This window comes from Colletotrichum phormii, assembly GCF_030913505.1.
Source record: "Colletotrichum phormii strain CBS 102054 chromosome Unknown BDP81scaffold_7, whole genome shotgun sequence".
In the NCBI taxonomy this organism is placed as follows: Eukaryota; Fungi; Ascomycota; class Sordariomycetes; order Glomerellales; family Glomerellaceae; genus Colletotrichum; species Colletotrichum phormii.
In genome coordinates this window covers 1,367,257-1,386,816 of record NW_026851449.1, presented here as the reverse complement: position 1 = coordinate 1,386,816, position 19,560 = coordinate 1,367,257, and the positions used below count along the sequence as shown (strand labels likewise).

Genomic DNA, 19,560 nt, shown 5'->3' with positions numbered 1-19,560 from the left:
AATTCTAATGAGTGGATTCAGGGACGAAAAGAAAAATCAGCCCTAGTTGTCGGGAGCATCGCTCAAGCTGAGGTAGCTCGCTGTATCGAGGGTACCCTGCATCAGCACCAAGGCAAAGCAATTACCAACCCGGCCACCAGTGACAGTATACATGAGATCAAGACTCTTGAGGGTCTCGATCCCCGCAACTGGGTCGCGAACCAAGAAAAGCTTCGAGGATTGTCCATCAACATAGTCGCAAACTGCAGGATAGAAATACTCGCCAATAGGGTCAACAGCAACGAAGTAGTAGTCTTCAGGTCCAGGCCCGCCGTAGTAAGGGGCCCACGCGACAACGACACTATCAATAGGGCCCTCTAATTCGGGTTCGACGCATACCCCGAAAAAGCCGAGCTTCGTCATGGTGTTGCCACAGTAGTGCATCAGTCGTTGGGCTCCGTCGTAGATGAGGGCGTCATCTTGAGTAGCCCACAGCTCCGAGCAGAGGTCATTGTCTGGTCCACCGATGAGGACTGCGTACAAGTTGCCGCTGCTGCAAGAAACGATCATGGTAGAACCGTCGGGGTCAACACAAGAAGAGAATACTCGTATCCGTTGGTATCATTGTAAGCCACGTTTGGAAGGGACTGAAGCTCATAAGAGATGGTGGAGGAGCCGCCCTTGTAGTTGTCTGTGATGTCAACAATCGGGCCCGTTGGCTCAGAAGTTTGTCGATATCCAACATCGCGCTTGATACCGGAGGGTAATCTAAAAGTGTCAGCCAAAGGAATCTGGTTCAGCGGCAAAAACAGTGGAGGGAGCAACTTACTGGATACACCCCCGAGCCAGTGGACGATCTTCGGTATCCAACAAGGGTATCTGCTTCGAACCCAAGATTTCGACGTAGAGTCTGTTGCGCCAGCTAAGTTGTGTGCTGATGCCGGTACAGCCATTCGTCTCGGTAAAGCCGGCCGTGAAGCCCCCCCCCCCGTCTTTGAAAGACCGATCGAAGCTGCAACTTGAGCAACACCCTTGATTGACGGCTCGTCAATGATTCCTACTGTCTTATCCCATGACGCGATCTGAAGACCACACTTGATACCTATAGGCAGACCATGTGATGCGGAGAGCATCAGCTCACCGTCCGCTTCGAAAACCGGCTTGAAGTAGGGCTCCCAGCCACTCTTCTGGCTGTTGCCCGAGTTAACGAAGTCTATGAGCACATGAGCGTCCTGCAAGCCCATCTCAGCGCCCGCCAGGAGCTTGCCCTTGGCCGCTGCTTCGACTACAACGCGTGATCCGACGTTGATACGTGGCCCGATGCTAACAACACCGTAAGACAACCCAGGTAAAGCAACGTTAATCAAATTGGTGTAGAACTCCTGCTTGTACGAAATCTGGGCATCAATACCTATCTTCAGAACAAACTTGATATCCGTCCTGATGTCGACTTCGCCCTCGAGAAACCCGCCAATAGGTGTGTCCAACGGGCTCGGCCAGCGATTTTGGCGTTACCAGACGCACCGCATCCGACGCAGAAAATGTTCATGTGAGCGTTGACCTTTTTGTCAGGGTCATCCCCCTGAGAGCCTAGCGCTTTCAGAAGGATTGAATCGCCCCACGGAGACTGGACCTGCTTAGTCTTGGGATCGCTGAGCGTTTTGTCGTCAGGGTTAGATAGATGACTTGGGATTGGGGAGGTGCCACGAGATTTCTTTGTTGATGGAACCTCCAAGAGAGATAGCTTGTTGCGTGGCTTTGTAAACTGTCTTGAGGGGCTCCAAGATTTTGCCTTTGAAGAAGGACCCGAACGATCGCCCATGGAGGTGCCGGCGTCGTTTCCAGAAGGGGTCCTCTGGGTCGATATCATGCTCGAACTCCTCTGGAATAGACTCCTGAATGAACTGAGGGGCAATCTGTTGAACGAATCTAAGACTCTCTGCGCTCAATCGGGCGTAACTTAGGTCCTCGTCGAGATCCTGATCGAAATAAGCACCAAGACACGCTGTTGGAAGGCCGTACTTGGTGTCTGGAGAAGTGTCGCAATCTCTAGGCGCCTGGAACTCGGTGGAATTCACTGCAAAAGAGCTGTTTGAGAGTGGATTGCCAGGAGCCCCGGGCATGCCTGTTGGTACCGGCACAGATGAAGGTGATCCAGGTATACCAGCTGTTATAGGCACAAGTGAAGGCGATCCAGGTATGCCAGATGCGCCCAATCCTCCAGGAGAGGTGAATCCGGCATCAGGTGTACACAGTACTGCCAGAGGTGGTGGTTGGTGCGGACCCCCATGTGAATGTTGATCCAGAGGCTGACGAAGGTTGTGGGTGGTGCCCTCGAGGAGACCAATGGCCCTATTCAGTCTCGCCAGAAGTGATGAGATCGTCAGGATGACTAGGAGTCCCAGAGGCCGTTACAACAGAATCTCCGCCGTGAAACGTGATTGAAGATACGCGGAAGAAACAGCGGTCGCCCTTCTCGTAATCACCGCAACCTTTGACGAAGACGACCAAGATCAAGCCGTCATCAGTGTTCCAGGTATCCACGGCATTCTGATATCCGTCATAGCTGCCAAATGAGATAGTCAGATCCAACGAGTCGTACGTGACGACTGCCACATGGTCGCAGTGGTCCAGGTTTACCGATGGGGCAGTGAAGTGGTAGCTGACAAAGGCATAAGCTCCTGCCTTGCCCGGATCTGCTCTGCTGCGTGAGTTCGTCGGTTTCGTCAGGGATAAGATGGCCTATTCTACGTATCAACAACGCCGTAGTACATCTTGGAGCCCTCGCTGGGGGGGACGGGGATGATATTGGCCGCCGGCTTTGTGTCGCAAGTCCAATGGATATTTGGCGACAGGGTAGCGTGGGGCCCATCTTGAGCAAAGGTTGCTATTTGTTCTCCCATAAAACCAAACCTATTGGCCTGTTCCATAGGAGAAGGGCAAGGGGTAGGGATGACAGTCTTAGCAAAGGTACCATTTCTACCGGGTGCAAAGGAAGCTGGACATGCGCTCGTGGTGCCAGCTATAGCTACTAGCAGTGCAGCTCGCATTTTGAGTAACATAGTGGTGGGTATCGAGAAACTGAATGAGTGACTGAAGTAGCAGAAAGGATTAACGATGAAGCAGCGAGACCTTGTGAGGTGCAAAGGAGTGTAGTTAGTGTAGTAGCCAGCTTGACAGGAAGACATGCGATGTACTTTCTATTTATGCTGGAACTTTCTCTAATGCTTGAAGTCTGACAGGAGTGTTATGCTCATCATAATCTCAATAGAGGCGTTGTATAAGACCTCATCAAAAGCTAAATACCAGAGAGGATTTGTAATTCAAAAGCTGTTTCCTGAAGTCAAGACAAGAGATTCTTCCTTCATCTGAACCAGCCGCCGTCAGAATTCCGACGGCATGTAGGAGGCGCTTTTTAGCTGTGGTTACCATTGAAGCGAGCGGTTTTCACATTGCAAGGCTCGGGGATTTGACTACCTAAACGTCCCAAGGCGAACCACAAGTCAAAAGAGACACAGGGGCAAAGACGTTCAGTTGGAAATGGCTTCCCCATTCCGCAGGAAATTTGCCATTCGAACTGTATCCCACTTGGACCAGCTAATCAGACTAATCACATTGATCCCTTGCACGTAGCCAGCCACACACCCACAGTCAGTACTCATGCGGGCGGATGATAGGATCTCCTGGCTAGCTAATGAACGGGATACCGTCCGGATTCCAAAATCCTTTCGCAGCCCTCGGTTCAAAATAACTTCGATGACGGTTAAAGACACAGACCGACTCGCTTCTGCACGCGCTGGGCATATTCTCACCTTTCAAACTATAGTCTGAACGTTTATCACTGGCAAAAATGATAGAACTCATGATATCAACGACGGGTGATCTGCTCCGAACATGTAAATGCATCTATCCGACTGAGACAGCACCAACTGAAAATGCCTGAATAAAAAGCTTATTCAACTCAGCACGACTCACCTCAGCGTACGCCAAGCAGGCCGTTTGAACAAACGCATTCTTCGGTACACTAAAACAAGCTTAAACATTAGCTGGAGTTGCAATGTTGGAATGAAGAAGTCCCTTGCCATTCCTGCGAGGATTTGGACGGCATTCTAAACCACTGTGGTCCAAAGGACATATGAGCATCCGACATGCTGATGGTGGTTCCTACCCTACCGTGGCGGTTTTAGTTTTGGCTTGACAGCCTTATCACCATGATCATACTATGACTGAGGTCTCAGCCACTTTCCCCCCAACTTGAGAGTAATGGCTGACTGGTATGATACATGCACGATTCATGTCGCCCTTGCTATTGCGCACACCCCAACCCACGTGTAATTCATGCATTTGAGAAGTATAAAAATGTAGAATTCCAAGTGCCCAGGAATATGGTTTTTGGAAATGTGTACGTGGCTGTCCGTTGTCGAGATCATGGAATACCATTCAACAAAAGAAAAGCACCATTGTTGGTATACACGTTAACAAGGAATCCGAAAAATTGATACTAGGTCAATATCGTATATTATTGCGTATATGGCACGGAAGAAGGAGGAGCTAGGTGAAGGCCACGGATTCCTCCAAAGTGTGTAAGTCGGAGGGACCGTTTGATGGATGGGCTTTGACTAGCCCAAACGACCCTTCCACCACCTTTCTTATCCAAACTCTCTGTCGACTGCTCAGATCTCAACAACTAAGGAACTCTCACTTTTGCACATTTGACAAATATCCCTTGCGCCATTCAAAACGTTCTTCCCTCATCTTTGAGATTCTAAACGAGCGATTGGAACGCTTGGTCGCACACATTTCGCGAAGTCCACCCTCAGATGTCGCTTGGCACTTCTTTGAGCCTACACCTTATTCGAAGAAACGCTGCAAGTCGCGCGGTCAGATCTACCTAAACTCGTAAGGATATGCGCCATATGTTTACTGATGCCTAGGCTTCAGCCTGCAAGGCACAGCCTTCGGAGCTGAATATACACGTCTTAGTACTAGGCCTTGACCTTGAACGCTGTCGTAGATCTCAGTCTTGCCAATTAGTCCAAGAGAACATGTACACATACCTGCTGATGATACTTATGAAAGCTTGTGATTGTTAATAAAGCTGGTCAGCAAGTGACGAGTGTTAATTGACTTTGGACGAAGCAGGCTGGGAACAGAGGTGGAAATGAAGGTGGAACAGGTTTCGCAGGAAGATCTGAAAACTTGCCAAAGGACTCTGCATCCCAGAAGCTTCTTATCTGGTCAATTCAGAAGGGGGTCTCGCGAGGTTTCACGCCAAGAGTTGAAGCTTCCTCTGAAGGGCTACATCACGAAGCCAAGCACACTAGCTAACCAAAGAACAGCTATTCACATCTAAATCGTATCACATGTTCATGTAAATCATCACAATCTCAACATCACACTTCTCACAGCCCCCTAACTCCATCCCCTCACTTACTCCCTCTCACTCTCCCTCTCCCGTCCCCTCGGCCCTCAACCCAAGCACTTCTGCACACTTGCCCTCCTCGAAAAACTCATCCCGTCATTCGGACTCACCATTCTCGGTCCCGGGCTCGAACTGCCCTCTCTCACACTCCGATCGGGAGTAGATGGACACGAGTCTTTCTTTTGGCAGTCCACGCCGGTCTAGTGGAAAGACTACTCATGCAATCAGGCCGTATACGAGAATAGTAATGAATATCTGATCAACGCATACTCAGCTTGGAGGCCGCTTCACGTCGTTTTCACCACGAGACCCAATCTCAGTTATGAAAGTGGATTCATAGGCGTGCATGCGCTCCGTCTTATAATGTTCTTACTATCTATCGATGTCCCTCTAAGGTCAACACATATAGATGATCTTCAAACTTCTCCTATCAACGGAAGTCTATGAGCATCGGCAATTTGCTTTGGTACTGGAGTAACCAGCTGTGTCCGGTGTGCGGCCCCTGACAATCGTGGCAGCGGCTGACAAGTACGTCTGATATTCGTCCTCATCTCTTGTTTCCTTCTTCCCATCTCTAGCCTGGCCTGTCTTTCTCAATATTGTTTTGGCCTCTTCGTCATTCGTGAACCCAGTGTCTTCCCCACGTTCCTCAAACCCATAGCTTAGTCCTCTTAAGCAGTCCATCTCTTAGTCTTCGCGGCAGGAGCCGGGCAAGGAGAGGTGTTATTCGGGTAAAAGATGTCATCCCCAACCCAGACGGGCCAGACCTCGTTGATAAAGGCCCGCGGACCATTATTATTGGCAGCGGTGACGTCAATGAACATGGTTAGGGTCGGCAACGTGTTTGGCAGACCGTCCGGCCCGAACAGCTGCACAAAGGTGAAATTGCCCTTGGCGCCGCACACCTTGCCGGTGATATCGGCGTAGTCGCTACGCCAGCTGTAGGCCTTGACCTCGTAGTCGGTGATGAAGTCCTCGGTCGAGGACTGGACGTAGAGGCCGGCGTAGACCGGGTCTTCCGCGTTGAAGAGGAAAGGGATTCTAGCGACGGGCGGGCCTTCGAGAGAGGTAAATTCGGGGGCGCCGTAGGTGGTGACGTCGCCGTCGCTCTGGTTGTACCAGCCGCCGTGGTTGTACTGAGGCCAAGGGTTGAGCGTTGGGGCGGTTGCGGAGGCGGCTGCCGTGGCGGCGAGGGCGAGGCCTGCGGCGATGGAGGGGAGGTTGACCATTTTGAGGGTGGATGAGAGGGAGGTGAGGTGTTGAAGGAGGATGTTCACGATGGGAGGCGAGAGGACGTTAGTTGAAAGCTCACCAGGAAGCAAACGACTATTTATACGCGAATACCGTCAAACTCGGGACGGGACTTATGAGCCTAGCCATGCTGTTCAGCCCTTTGCCCCTCTACGAGACGTAGGCGAGAATAGGCAGAAGTGCGGGTAGTGCAGACTTCATCGTGGTGCTGCGGGTGCCTTCAAAATCGACCAGGGCCTGCCACCCGAGTCTGATGCCATGATGCCACGAACACGAGCGCGGCGGATGACGCCCCCAAGTTGGGATTAGCTGTGGGAACTTCGGTGCTGAGATCTGATAGCTTCTTTCGCCACTATGGTCCAAGGAGTGTATTTTGAGTAGAGGAGTATATAGTGAGGGAGTTGAGAAGGGCGAATGGCCCATCTCAACCACTGTGCCGCTGAGCAATGCTACACAAATCAATCTGGGCCATGGTTAAGTTCGAGATGCTTGCCGGGCTCATGATTGAGCATGTTGAAAGAAAACGGCGTGGTTGCTGACGGACCGTACGGGTACGAAATTTGGCATTCACTGGTAGGATTCTCGACTTCAGGGATTAATACGGGCACAGACATCATAGGTCGCCCTGCCCGCTGTAATCCACCAGGCGTAAGACGAAGGACGTGCATCCTGCGGGAATCTGAACGCTATTATTTTCCGTTCCGTTCCGTTGGCCAAATCGTCTCTTCTTTTTTGACTCGGCTAACTCTATGCATCAGATCTTGATCAACCTTGGCTGACAAGACGGACTCCACGCCCGATCACTTCGTGTATGTACCAGGTTTGCCCACTCTTTCCTCCCACACCATAGGTACCTTACTTCAGCTGCTCGTCGGTCCGAACTGTCGTCGTCAGTCTCAAAACTGTCACGTCCTAGCTAATCCATGACGCAGGTCGCGGAACAACCAGGAACACCCCGAGTTCAGCTCTCCTACGCAGCTGGCAGCTTCCCAACGGCCCAATAAGCGGCGCCAATTGCAGGAACGGCTTCTGTCTGTCACTGCTGGCGAATCACGTCCAGCTTCAGGACACTAACGACCAGCTCTACTCCAAACCAGCAGCGCTACGGCGCACCATATTGCGACGTCAATCGCACCAAAGACACACCTTCAATTGCGGTATTCCCGACCTGAATCATTGCTGTGACTGTGAGGGAGGCCCGGCCAAGCTGAGCTGAGCTGAACATACCTACGGTACCTTGTTCGTAGCGAACCGGCATGCATCCCGACGAGACGTACAATCCCACCCAGCCAACCGTTACAACCCCCCTTCCTTGGCCGTGCCGCCGTAGGTCAGCCCAGCTCCAGAGAGCCCCATTTTACATGCAAGTAACGGCCCTCCCAAGCCTTCCAAGACGGCTCTGTACCCAGGAACACGCGTACATGAAGCCCGCCGAGGGGCTCTAAACCCCCGTGAAAATCCTCCTCCACGATGGGTAACTGCTTCTCACTTCTCCTCCCCTCCCCCTCCCTTCCCTTGCTCGAGACCGCCGTCATGACGAACCTCACCATCCGCAACCTCACGGCCCTGCCAGTCACCCTCAAGCGTGTCGAGCGCTTCGAGGGCGAGAGGAAGCGCACCGGAGACTTCCTGGGCAACACCTTTGGTACCATTGGCTCGTTCATGAACGCGACCAACTTCACCACCAAGGAGATCCACGCAAAGGGAGATGCCCACCAGACCGAGGACGTCGAGGTTCACGTCGAGCCCTTCGCCATTAGCGGCACCGAGATTGGGGCACCAGACACTGGCAACCACGATGTCATTCGTCTCCAGTTCGAAATCGAGGGCCATTGTTATGAGATTGACGCCCCGAGCCCCACCAACCGCTCTTCCGTCATGAAGAAGCTCGACGATGCGCCTTTGGAGCTGACAGCCGTCTACGTGGCCAACGGCGCATTCCTCGCCATCATGTCGTCCGCAAACCTCAATGCCTGGATGCACGAGCTGCGCGACGACTACCCGCTGCCCCTCCTCTCCATCCCCGGCACCCACAACTCGCCGACATGTTACACGGCGCTGCCGTCCGTACGCTGCCAGGCCGTCGGCGTCCGCGAACAGCTCGACAACGGCGTTCGCTTCCTCGACATCAGAGTCTCCGTCTCCCAGGACAACGACGACCTCTCCCTCGTCCACTCCGCCTTCCCCATCTCCCTGACGGGTAACAAGTACTTTGCCGACATGCTCTCCGACATCTACGCCTACCTGGAAGCCAACCCCTCCGAGACGGTCCTCATGTCCGTCAAGCGCGAGGGCACGGGCAAGGGCAACGACGAGCAGCTCAGCCGCTACCTCCGCGAACGCTACGTCGGCCGCGACGCCCACCGCTGGTTCGTCGAGCCGCGCATCCCGCACCTCGGCGACTGCCGCGGCCGCATCGTCCTCATCCGTCGCTTCGGCCTCGACGAGCCCTTACGCGGCGAGCACGACGGCCGCGGCTGGGCCATTGACGCCCAGAACTGGCCCGACAACTGCGAGGACGGCACCGTCGGCGGCGGCCTCATTCGCGTCCAGGACTTTTACGAAATCGACCAGTCGACAAACGTCGAGAAGAAGATCAACTTCTCCCACGGCCAGCTCGAGCGCGCCGCCGAACAGCTCTTCCACCTCCCCGGCATGCCCGACTTCAACGCCGATGCGCCGCCGCTGCCCTTCTTTGTGAACTTTTTGAGCGCGAGCAACTTCTTCAATGCCACCTGCTGGCCGGAGCGCATCGCCGCCAAGGTGAACCCCGCCGTCATTGAGTACCTCTGTATACGCCACGGCGAGCCAGGCAAGGGCCCGCATCAGCTCAACGTCGGCGACGCGGCGACGGGCATCATCGTCACGGACTGGGTTGGCGCGCACGGCGATTGGGATTTGATCAGGTGTATCGTGGGCATGAACGCGCGTCTGCAACTCAAGCACTAGGTGTGTCTGGGCCGCAGTGTGCGACTGGAGACTGGCGCAAGGGTTGTGAATATCAAGGGAAGCAAGGCATCATTACACGAGCAGAAAGCGAAGCGACAGAAAATGTTCTGAAAAAGAATTTTGTTTTTATTATCAAGTTCATCAAACTATGGGAGAAGATCGGGTCTCGCTAAAGAGTCCGTCCAGGTTCCTAGAAGTTGTCATGTTAGCCAATGTTTTGCCAAAGAAAATGCAAAACAAAAATGTAAAAATGACAGGTCTCGATCAGTTCTCCAAGGTGAATCGGTTTATGTTTTCTCTTTCATGATATTCAGTACTAGAGCTAATAAAAGGTCATCCGTGAGACAGTGGGTGTTGCGCTTGCAAACAAAAAAGTAAGAAAAAATGTAGACCTACCATTTGGGTATCATAGCAAAAAAAAACAAAAAAAAAACGTCAACAAGCATATTACCTATGTCACGGGTCAGCGACGTGTCAAGCAAGTGTGAAGCAAACACAAAGTGAACGGTCTGTAGGCAGTTAGTGATGGTGTCCCAAAAGATGGGAGACATAGGTGGACTAACCTCAATATCAGAAAGTGTTAATTACGTTCATGTCCAGCAAACACCGAAGTGAGCGCCAGTCAAACAGTGTGAATACTTGATCAACTCATCATAGTATCGAGAGACAGAACACGTTCGCTGCTTTGGGAGGCAGAAGAGGGGAAAGTGTGGTTACCTGCGTCGTGGATAGTCAGCATCGCTTGTCTCAACCAGATGAACGCAAGTTTCCGAGAGGTTCCTTCGAAGGCGGCATGAAGGAACCCGTCAACCCAAGCAAGAATTGGTAACCACGATCAGGTGACGATCGATCTCAACAAGAAGCCCCGACACCCAACACCACAGAGTTTGTACGCTCCGTTTGTTTCTGGCGAGGGGCATCGAGGTTCATTTATGTCCGCCCGTTCGTTCAAAACTTCCTCATGTGTGGTATTTGCTTGGGAGGCGGAAGTATGGAGGCGAAGCCTGGAGGATTCTGTATTTACCTATCCGATTGATGTTAGCATGAATGCCACCTGGATAGATGCGAGCAAAAAAGAGGTCATGTTTTGGCTCTAGATCAGACAAGGCTGAAACTATTGCACCGGATTCAACATTATGTATTCTGCATGAGGAATCCCTATGGTGTACGAAGTGTTCATCATATAGAGGCGAGGAGGGAAGGAGGGCTGCTGCTGAAGAGAGGGAGGAGAAAGTGTGAACGAACCTTTTGAAAATATTGTCAAGAGCAAGGGCCTCTAATTTTGAAGCGATTGAAGATTCTGGAGAAAGAAAATTCTGTTGCGCGTTAGCTTTGGATGCACGACTCCACAGACGCGAAAGACATGTAGCTGCGCAAGAAATTTTGCTCAGTTCTAAGAAAAGTGTGACACCATGGAATAGGTCTGATTTGGATTGTTCAATGTTGTTTCCAATCATCATCGCAAAAAGACAAAAGAAACCAGGTGAACTCTCGTGAGATGGAGAAAAGTAAACTTACCAATTGAATGATCCCCAATGCCTGCCAGTCGCGCGCCAAATCGGCGTTTGCGCAATGGCAGGCAGAGGGAAAGGTCTTGGTGATTGACCTTGTTGAGTATGGAAAAGAGAAGTCTGCAGCAGTTGGAAGAGCTTCGTGGAAAATTTAAAGGAAAGAAAAAAAGTCCAGAGTGGGGGTCCTACCTCGCGAGAAGGCGCTAGCCACCTTTAGACTAGCGCAAATCCCGTCCATAGCCATGCTTGTGGCGGTGCATCCGGCAATCTGAGTGGACAACCTCAGGTGGCGAAGTCTATCTTATCGCCTCCCTCTTATAAGTGCTCCTCGCGATCTCCCGCCCTCCCCCAGGTTTCCCTCCTTTCCCAAGGACATAGCTCCAGGTACGACACTGTTCGACTCTTTCTTGACGTCCCCTTCACCGGTCGTGATCTCATAGGAGTCACTCCAAACACACCCGCCAAAATGTCTTCCGCGGGGGGTATAGGGGCTCCAGCAGCCCTACGCCTCCTCCGCGTGGGCATCACCAGAACCACAAAGATGATACGAACCAAACTCGCAAACGCAACCCGCCCAGCCGTCCAAGGCGAGCTCGCACACATCCCCATCCGCACGACCCCGACCGGCCGACAGCCCATCCACCCGGCCGCTCTCCTCCGACAGAAGCGCGCGGGACGCTGGTACTCGACCCAGAGCATCAACAACACCGTCCGTCGATGGATCTCCACCAGCGGCGCCAACGCCTCCGGTAGCACCGGCGGCAGCGCACGCTTCAGCAGGGCATCGTTCCCGAGCTCAAACACCTCCCGCCGCGTGGGCCAGATGACCGGCCGCGCGCCCTTTGCGAACACACTCCGACCGAACCTCACCGGCGGCGCCATCGCCCGCACCCAGGGCGGCTACAGCGTCGGCGGCGGGGCCCGCTACTTCTCCCACACGCCCGCCGCGCCCGCGCAGGTGATCCAGAACGTCTCCGTCGCGATGCGCGCCTTCTGCCTCTCTGGTCAAAAGGTGCGCTACGACGGCCTCAACGCCCGCGGCGACAAGCGCTACCGCGCCGTCTCGGAGCTCGAGCAGGCCGCGTACGTCAAGATGATGGGTGCCGCCCGCGGGAACCCCGGCTCGTTTGTCGACTTCCACATCAGCCCCACCGTCACGGCCCTCAGCCCCCTGGCTGCCGCCGCCGCTGCGGGTTTCACCTCCGCTAACGCCGAGGCCCCCACCACCACCCTCAACGAGGATGGTTTCCTCGACGTCCTGTCCATTGACTTTGCTCGCGCTCTCAAGGACCTTGCCGTCGTTTTCGCAGACCTGAAAAGGCTGGCCATATTGGGCGATTTGCCCGTCACGATGGAAAAGAAGAATGTCCTTCGGGTGCGATTCCCTGGAGTCGACGCCGAGACTGTCGAGCGATTGTGCGATGATGCGGGTGTTCAGCGCGGCATCGTCGGCGAAGACGCCGATTTCGAAATCGAGAATGGCGTCCCGATGGCGCTTCAGTTCCCGTACGCCCCTGACGGTGTCAAAACCATCACTTCGCCCGGCGGTTCACTGCGGTCTCTTTCCGGCATCGATGTCGACCTGGAAGAGGCGTTCATGGATGAGATGGAAGAGCACTCTTGGATGTCAGACCCTGAGGGATATGAAAGCGTATCGCCTACCCCGAAGACCAGTGAGGACTGCTCCGATGGGTACGAGGGATTAGAGGGCATCTACAAATTCTTGGAGGAGTGTGACCGTAATAAGGGTCGGTTTTAAGGACTGGGTTTTCCTGTGTTTTATCAACGGTTGAAGCCGCAGATTGGGTTCTGGGCAATGTAAGGATCTACACTCTTTGTACAGTAACATGAGACTCTGGCCTCACGAAATGGCCGAGCACCGAAATGAAATTTCCTATATCCACATCAAGACCGAGTCAGTGATCACTGGTGCATCATCACACGATATGTGTCTTGTTCAATATATCTTGGATTGTCCTCATCTCCTATTGATACACTGTAAGGTTATCCCGCAAGCCTGCGCAGATGTATCTGTCGATATCAAACTCTGTGACGGTGCTCGTTGCGCAAGGCTGCAAGGCAATATAATCTACATCAGAGGGTTGACGGCTGATACTCAGTCCTTGTACTCCAAGCCCACTGCCTCGTACCAGCTCTTCTTCTCTTGCTCGAGCATTGCCCTATCCTCCTTGAGCACCTTCTGAAGCTTCTTGGCTCGCTTGGGGCTGCCCAGAAGTGCAGCAAGATCGCTGGAGGCACGAGCACGTGGAGTTGCCGTCTGGGCAGCGGGACCCGCACGGTGAGGGCTCACAGGAACGAGAGGCTCCTTGGCCTTCTTGGGTCTTCCTCTCTTCTTCTGGTCCTTCTTGGAAGGGGGCGTCGGGGAGCCCTGATCAACCTTGTGCGGAGTATCAACCTTGCCAATGGTCATGGTCACACTCTTCGTGTCGTCTTCAAGGCTCTTGTTCTGCTTCTTGCGCGATCCAGTAGTGTCAAGAACCCAGACCTGGCCACCCGCAGATTTCGGCGACTTCTCAGGAACGAAGCTAGGCCCAGGATGCTGAACACTATGTGGCTTAAAGCTCAAGAAGGGGTTGTAAGGCGTATGGCCAGCTGTGCGAACGAAAGATCCCCGATTGTCCGGAGTGGCTGGATGGATGCGAGTAGGCCCCTTCAAAGCTGTACCGGGAGACGACGCCACCTTCTGGGGACCATCGATGGAGGACTTGGTATCCTTGGTCCTGTCAGGCATGGCGGCCTGGTCATCCTTCTCGGCGATTGAGAGCGACTTGCTTCGCAATTTCTTTTTCTTCTTACCCTCGATGATCGTAGGCTCAGCGACCGTTGCATCGTGGACCGATTTGTCTGGCTCAGCATTGGCCTGACTCTCCTTGATGATAGTGTTGTCCGAGATACGCCTCTCCTTCTTGGATTTGTTGTATTTCGCGAAGGCCGCGGAGTCCTTGGTGCCCTCACTTCCGGGGCTAGCTTCAGCCACTTTGAGCTGCTCGTGTCCCTTGACGTCGTCGATGACTGTAACAGTATGGGCGAACTCTGCATGCTTGATCTTCTTCTGCTTCTTCTTTCTCTTGTCATTCTTGGCCCCGTGAGTGAGCACAGGCGTGTCCTTCTCCTGGAAAAGTTCAGGAGTGGGGACATCCTCGGGACTGTGGTCTTGCTCCTCTTTGCCGATATCAGCGGCAGCATTGGAACGAGATTTCTTGTGCTTCTTCTTATCCTTCCCTGCCTTGACCTCAGTGAACGGAGAAGATGCATGATTCTGGGCCTCGGACTTCTGGTGACTGAATGAAGTCTCACCGACGTCAGCTTCGTCTCCATGCTCGATAAGGTGAGCTGTGGCCGACTTGGACTTTTTCTTTTTCTTCTGTCCCTTTGCGAGATCAGCACCATAGCTAGTGTTTTCGGCATGCTCGACGTCCTTGGGTGTGATGCTGCCTGAACTGGTCTTCGGGGCATCGTCTTCCTTCTCGGTCTTCGTCTCATCGAATGAGATGCTCTTGGACTTTTTGTGCTTCTTCTTCCGCTTGCTATCACTGTCATGCTGACCTTTTTCTCCCTGTGCCTGGGTATCCTTGCCACCATGTCCGTTCTTCAACTTCTTGGAAGACTGAGGGTTATCATCGTCGCGCTTTCGCTTTTCGTTCTTGGTACTGTCAATCACCGCGATATCCTTGTCCTTCTAGGACTTGGTGCTGACAGCGTTCGGCACAAGAGGACTAGCACTCAGATCATCATCGAGAGCGTTGTGGTTATCGTCGTTCTCGTCTTCAGAATCTTCGGTGTCCCAATCAACGGAAGAAAGGTCGCCGTCTTTCGATTGGTGCTTGAGTGCCTCGCTTGAGGTGCTGGGTTCGTCTCTCAATCTTGACAGGAGGCTCTTGAGTAGGTCGACATCGCGGGCTCTGGCGCCCGAGGGATCCACGTCCAGCAACTTCTGTCTCTCATCCAGAACTTTGGTTTGACGGCGGATGAACCTTTTCTCTCTGGCCTTCTCGCGGAGTGAGAGCTGAAGTAGAGAATCTTGCTGATACTGGACATCGCTGGATTGACCGTGGCGCTCCAAGGCCATCGTCATCTTGCTGTCTACTTGGCCTCTCTTGCGGATTAGATCATCGACGGTCATTTCCAAGATCCTTCGAGTGTCTTTGTCGAAGGGCTTGGCCAAGTCGAGCCCGCGACCCTTCTGTAGCTGGGCAGTTTTCAGGGGCGCCATCGCCACTTCGTGTAAGCTTTCACGAGTAACTCGGCGATGAAATGGAAATGATTTGGGTAACAGTCGAACGGATGCTCGCTTGACTCGAAATGGGTAATGTGGTGCGAAGTAGAAGTTTTTGCCAGGTCAAGGAAGGGAGTAAACCTGGGACGTGGAAAAGTAAGTGGAGGTACCTAGTTGAAAGGGCCTGCAGGTGAGGTGAATGGAAGGAAGGAGCTCCCGTTTGTTCAGACGAACGGGCAGTTGAAGGAAGGCACCTTCCACCCTTCGAGAGCTCCCATCCCGACCTCCACCCAACTGGAGGTAGGTGGTCGGAGTTGCCGCCTGCCGACCCCGACGCTAAGCGGCAGCAAAGAAGCTCTGCACCTCTAGAAAATCGCAACGGAAGCTTCTTCTAATCTGCTTCGTGATGTTCCCCAACAACATGAACCATGATTGCCCAGATTAGTGAAACTTGAGAGGAAGCATTCGCACTAGCCTCCTCTAGGCCCTGCCACTCGCAGCCCTAGATCCCGAAGTCGAGATCCGGGGTAAAGCCCAAGATGGCGCAACTCCACCCCCACATTTGAACCTCGGCATTGGCGGCCTGGGTTTCACTGCCACTGGAGCTGCCCTCTCTGTCCGGTTAGCTGCCCGGTTAGCTGCCCGGTTAGCTGACCATAAGCCACGCCGAGGGCAGCTTGGCCATCGCCTGTTAAAACCGTCGCGAATTCCCCAGAGCTCGGCCGAGGTGCAACTCTGCTCAGATCTACCCGCCTTTTCTTTTCCAATTGCAATTCAGACTCGCCTTGTATCGCTAGCTGTACCTACACCATACAGATTTCTACAGAAAACTTCACAATGAGCGGCCCCGGTGTTGGATTCGAGTACCCCCGCCAGCCCGTCTCCTGGGTCAAGCGCGATGTGCTGCTCTTCGCGAACACCGTTGGTGCTACCGACGACGAGCTTCATTTCCTCTATGCAAGTTTTCTTTCCTCGCGGGGCATTCATGGCTGTTGATTGCTGACCGTTTGTCGACAGGAGCTTCACCCTAACTTCGCCGTATTCCCTACCTACCCTCTCATTCTCAGTGAGCTACATCACCTCAATCGATACCACGATCAACCCAGCTAACACCGAACCAGCATTCAAGGGCGACACCCAGGAGGTAGTCGACTTCTACGCCGCCCAGAAGGCCGTCCAGATCCCCAACGTTCCTTCCTTCGATGCCCGCCGCGTCGTCGACGGCCAGCGCAAGATTGTGCTTAACAAGACCCTTCCCCCAACCTCGGCTGGCAAGAAGTTCGAAGTCCGAACCAAGGTTCTCGGTGTTTACGACAAGGGCCGTCCCGGCTCCGTCGTCGAGACCCAGACCGACTTGGTCGAGCTCCCCAGCAACGAGGTCTACGCCAGCGTCATCACCAGCAGCTTCTACATCGCCCAGGGCAACTGGGGCGGCCCCAAGGGTCCCGCGACCGAGAACTTCCCTCCCCCGAAGGACAAGAAGCCCGATGCCACCTTCTCTCAGGCTACGAACAAGGAGTCAGCACTCCTCTACCGCCTCAATGGAGATTACAACCCTCTGCACGCGACCCCCGAGCCCGGCAAGAAGATGGGCTTCCCTGGAGCTATCATGCACGGACTGTACTCGTGGAACTCAACCGCTCACGGCCTGCTGAAGGCCCTCGGTGGCAGTGATCCTGCCAACATCAAGGAGTACCAGGCGCGCTTCGCCAGCCCCGTTATGCCCGGCGACAAACTGGTGACGGATGCTTGGAGAACAGGCGATTTCAAGGATGGATGGGAAGAAGTTCGCTTCCAGACCAAGGTTGAGGGCGGAAAGATCGTTCTTAGCAACGGTCGCGCACTGTTGAAGGTTGTGGAGTCTCCCAAGTCGAAGTTGTAAAATAATGGATTTTGGATGAGATTTTGGAACATTATTTCAAATTTAAGCACAGCATTTTATGACGCATTTGAAAAACTTCCATTATAATAACTCTAGGCTCTTTGCTGCCATATGGTTGTTGACATGTTGGTGTTCAGTAGTGTTGACCCTCACTAACAATTTTGACCTTCTGGGAGCTCCAGCGAAAGAGCTCACTCACACAAATCTCATGGATCATTCTGCTGCCTGCCCACTACAGCACCAAACCAGACCAAGTGCACAAAAAAATGCGTGCGGCTTTTCAGACATCTCAGCGGTGACGACAATTAGCTGAATCATAAAATGTCGTCAAGTAATTACATCGATCAGCGACTATCCTACGATAATGCGCTCTGCACTGTCCGCTACATAGGGCCCGTCGCCGGCACATCGGGTACCTGGCTCGGCGTAGAATGGGACGACACTGGACGCGGGAAACACGACGGCCAGCATAAAGACGTCCGATACTTTTCATGTACCTCATTTCCCCGCGCGTCGTTGCGTCGAGAGTCAAGTTTCTAATGTGTGTCTCGCAGGCCTCTCAAAAGCCCCCACCGCCGCCTCATTTGTGCGGCCAACCCGCCGCGCCGACGCCGCGCAGAGCTTCGTCACCGCGCTGCACGGCAAGTATGCCTCTGAGGCGGTCGCGAAGCGCGAGGCTGAGATTCAGTTTGTCTTCTTTGGTAAGAAACCTGCCGAGGAGGTCGGCTTCGACAAGATTCGCAAGCAGCTCGCGCGCGTCGAGGATTTGACTATCGTGATTCTCGATGGGACACGCATCCAGTTGGATGTTGTGGACGGGGACAAGAGCATCAAGGAGACGAGCCCCCTCATCTACGAGCTGGATCTCAGCAGAAACCTGTTTGAGGAGTTTGATCAGGTCATCAAGATCTGTCAGGAGCTGGATGGCTTGAAAAGCCTGAGACTGAAGTACGTTTGTGGCTATCCTTCGCTTTTGATCAGCTTTGACTGACTTTTGTCCTCAGCGGTAATCGATTCCGAGTGATCGAGACGGAAGAAACGCAGGCTTTCGCAAAGGTCACTGAGCTGGAGCTCGAGGAGACACTGCTAGACTGGGAAGCTCTTTGCGGCCTCGCCCGCAAATTCCCGTCTCTCGAGACTTGGAGCTGCAGCCTGAACCAATTGACCGTGTTGCCCAGCGTCTCGTTCGGATCGCTCGCCTCAACCCTCACGACCTTGGATCTCGAATTCAACGAGTTCACATCATTCTCTGATATCGCGGCTCTGTCGTCCCTTTCGTCCCTCCGCAACCTCCACCTCAAGGGCAACAATATCACCACCATCTCCTCTCCGTCCAGCCCGGTCCCAACATTTTCTTCGAGTCTGCAGTACCTAGACATATCCTACAACGCCGTCGCAAGCTGGGCCTTTGTAGATGCCCTCCGCACATCATTCCCGGGCCTCACGGCCCTCCGCTTCGCCCACAACCCAATCTACGACCATCCCGACCCGGACGCCGCCGGCGGAGATAACCAGACAAAGTCGACAGATGAGGCATTCATGGTAACCATCGGCCGCCTCGCCTCCCTCAAAGTCCTCAACTTCACAGCAATCTCAGCCAAGGACCGCGAGAACGCAGACATGTTCTACCTCTCCCGCATCGCGAGACAACTCGCCTCCGTGCCCGAGGCCGCCGAACCCGAAGTCATCGCACAACACGCCCGCTACAAAGAACTCTGCGACCTCTACGGCGCACCGGACGTCATCCGCCGCGACGAAATTAACCCTACCTACCTCGAGGCTCGTCTAATCACCGTACACTTCACCCACGCCGCAGCCGCACGTCCAGACAGCCAGGGCCAAGGCGGGGAACAAGTACCCAAGACGGCCACGATACCTAAATCGTGCGACGTCTACGCTGTCAAGGGTATCGCGGGGCGGCTGTTTGGTGCGGAGCCCCTGCGGTTGCGTCTGGTGTGGGAGACTGGCGAATGGGATCCTGTGGGCGGGTTCGATGAAGAGGAGAATGCGGATGATAGCAGCGACGAGGAAGACGCTGCGGCGGGGAGGAGCGGTGAGGGCCTCGCTGGGGCACAGGAGGCGAGAGGGGGGAGATGGGTCAAGAGGGAGGTTGAGCTTAGGGATGGGCCTAGGCAGTTGGGGTTCTGTGTGGATGGGATGGATGTCAATATCCGCGTGGAAGATAGGTGAAATAGTCTTGGTAGATCCTTTGAGTGGTCTCGCGGGATCATGCATATAGATTGCGGCTAGACTGCGTATTGGTTTTGGTTTGTAGCGTCTAAGGAAGACTGCGTGACATTCCGTTTGCTGCGTCTGTACAAGCGACGTG

General features: G+C 53.8%; 8 protein-coding genes across 8 annotated transcripts; 4 read left to right on the top strand and 4 right to left on the bottom strand.

Moving 5' to 3' along the window:
- Nucleotides 1-42: 42 nt before the first annotated feature.
- On the bottom strand, nt 43-2,102 carry BDP81DRAFT_392959 (uncharacterized protein; the record flags this gene model as incomplete). Its single annotated transcript, XM_060587778.1, has 6 exons — nt 43-532; nt 586-747; nt 809-936; nt 999-1,390; nt 1,495-1,631; nt 1,687-2,102. The coding sequence occupies 6 exons, from the start codon at nt 2,100-2,102 to the stop codon at nt 43-45; spliced, it is 1,725 nt and encodes a 574-aa protein (XP_060446968.1).
- Nucleotides 2,103-2,331: 229 nt separating this feature from the next.
- Nucleotides 2,332-2,753, bottom strand: BDP81DRAFT_392958 (uncharacterized protein; the record flags this gene model as incomplete). Its single annotated transcript, XM_060587777.1, has 2 exons — nt 2,332-2,680; nt 2,731-2,753. 2 exons carry the CDS (start codon nt 2,751-2,753, stop codon nt 2,332-2,334), a joined length of 372 nt encoding a protein of 123 aa, XP_060446967.1.
- A 3,207-nt stretch (nt 2,754-5,960) lies between these two features.
- BDP81DRAFT_206915 (uncharacterized protein) lies at nt 5,961-6,716 on the bottom strand. The gene has a single exon (XM_060582618.1). The coding sequence runs from the start codon at nt 6,628-6,630 to the stop codon at nt 6,073-6,075; it is 558 nt and encodes a 185-aa protein (XP_060446966.1). The 5' UTR covers nt 6,631-6,716; the 3' UTR covers nt 5,961-6,072.
- A 1,469-nt stretch (nt 6,717-8,185) lies between these two features.
- On the top strand, nt 8,186-9,601 carry BDP81DRAFT_316663 (phosphatidylinositol-specific phospholipase C; the record flags this gene model as incomplete). Its single annotated transcript, XM_060584188.1, has 1 exon — nt 8,186-9,601. The coding sequence occupies one exon, from the start codon at nt 8,186-8,188 to the stop codon at nt 9,599-9,601; it is 1,416 nt and encodes a 471-aa protein (XP_060446965.1).
- Nucleotides 9,602-11,578: 1,977 nt separating this feature from the next.
- Nucleotides 11,579-12,871, top strand: BDP81DRAFT_392955 (casein kinase II beta 2 subunit; the record flags this gene model as incomplete). The annotated part of the gene is made up of 1 exon (XM_060587776.1): nt 11,579-12,871. The coding sequence occupies one exon, from the start codon at nt 11,579-11,581 to the stop codon at nt 12,869-12,871; it is 1,293 nt and encodes a 430-aa protein (XP_060446964.1).
- Nucleotides 12,872-13,228: 357 nt separating this feature from the next.
- Nucleotides 13,229-15,346, bottom strand: BDP81DRAFT_392954 (uncharacterized protein; the record flags this gene model as incomplete). Its single annotated transcript, XM_060587775.1, has 2 exons — nt 13,229-14,776; nt 14,831-15,346. The coding sequence occupies 2 exons, from the start codon at nt 15,344-15,346 to the stop codon at nt 13,229-13,231; spliced, it is 2,064 nt and encodes a 687-aa protein (XP_060446963.1).
- A 701-nt stretch (nt 15,347-16,047) lies between these two features.
- BDP81DRAFT_346211 (MaoC like domain-containing protein) lies at nt 16,048-17,306 on the top strand. Its single transcript, XM_060586114.1, has 3 exons — nt 16,048-16,306; nt 16,367-16,415; nt 16,471-17,306. Exons 1-3 carry the CDS (start codon nt 16,187-16,189, stop codon nt 17,229-17,231), a joined length of 930 nt encoding a protein of 309 aa, XP_060446962.1. The 5' UTR covers nt 16,048-16,186; the 3' UTR covers nt 17,232-17,306.
- Nucleotides 17,307-17,552: 246 nt separating this feature from the next.
- On the top strand, nt 17,553-19,421 carry BDP81DRAFT_316741 (CAP-Gly domain-containing protein; the record flags this gene model as incomplete). The annotated part of the gene is made up of 3 exons (XM_060584195.1): nt 17,553-17,724; nt 17,786-18,179; nt 18,236-19,421. 3 exons carry the CDS (start codon nt 17,553-17,555, stop codon nt 19,419-19,421), a joined length of 1,752 nt encoding a protein of 583 aa, XP_060446961.1.
- Nucleotides 19,422-19,560: the final 139 nt, after the last annotated feature.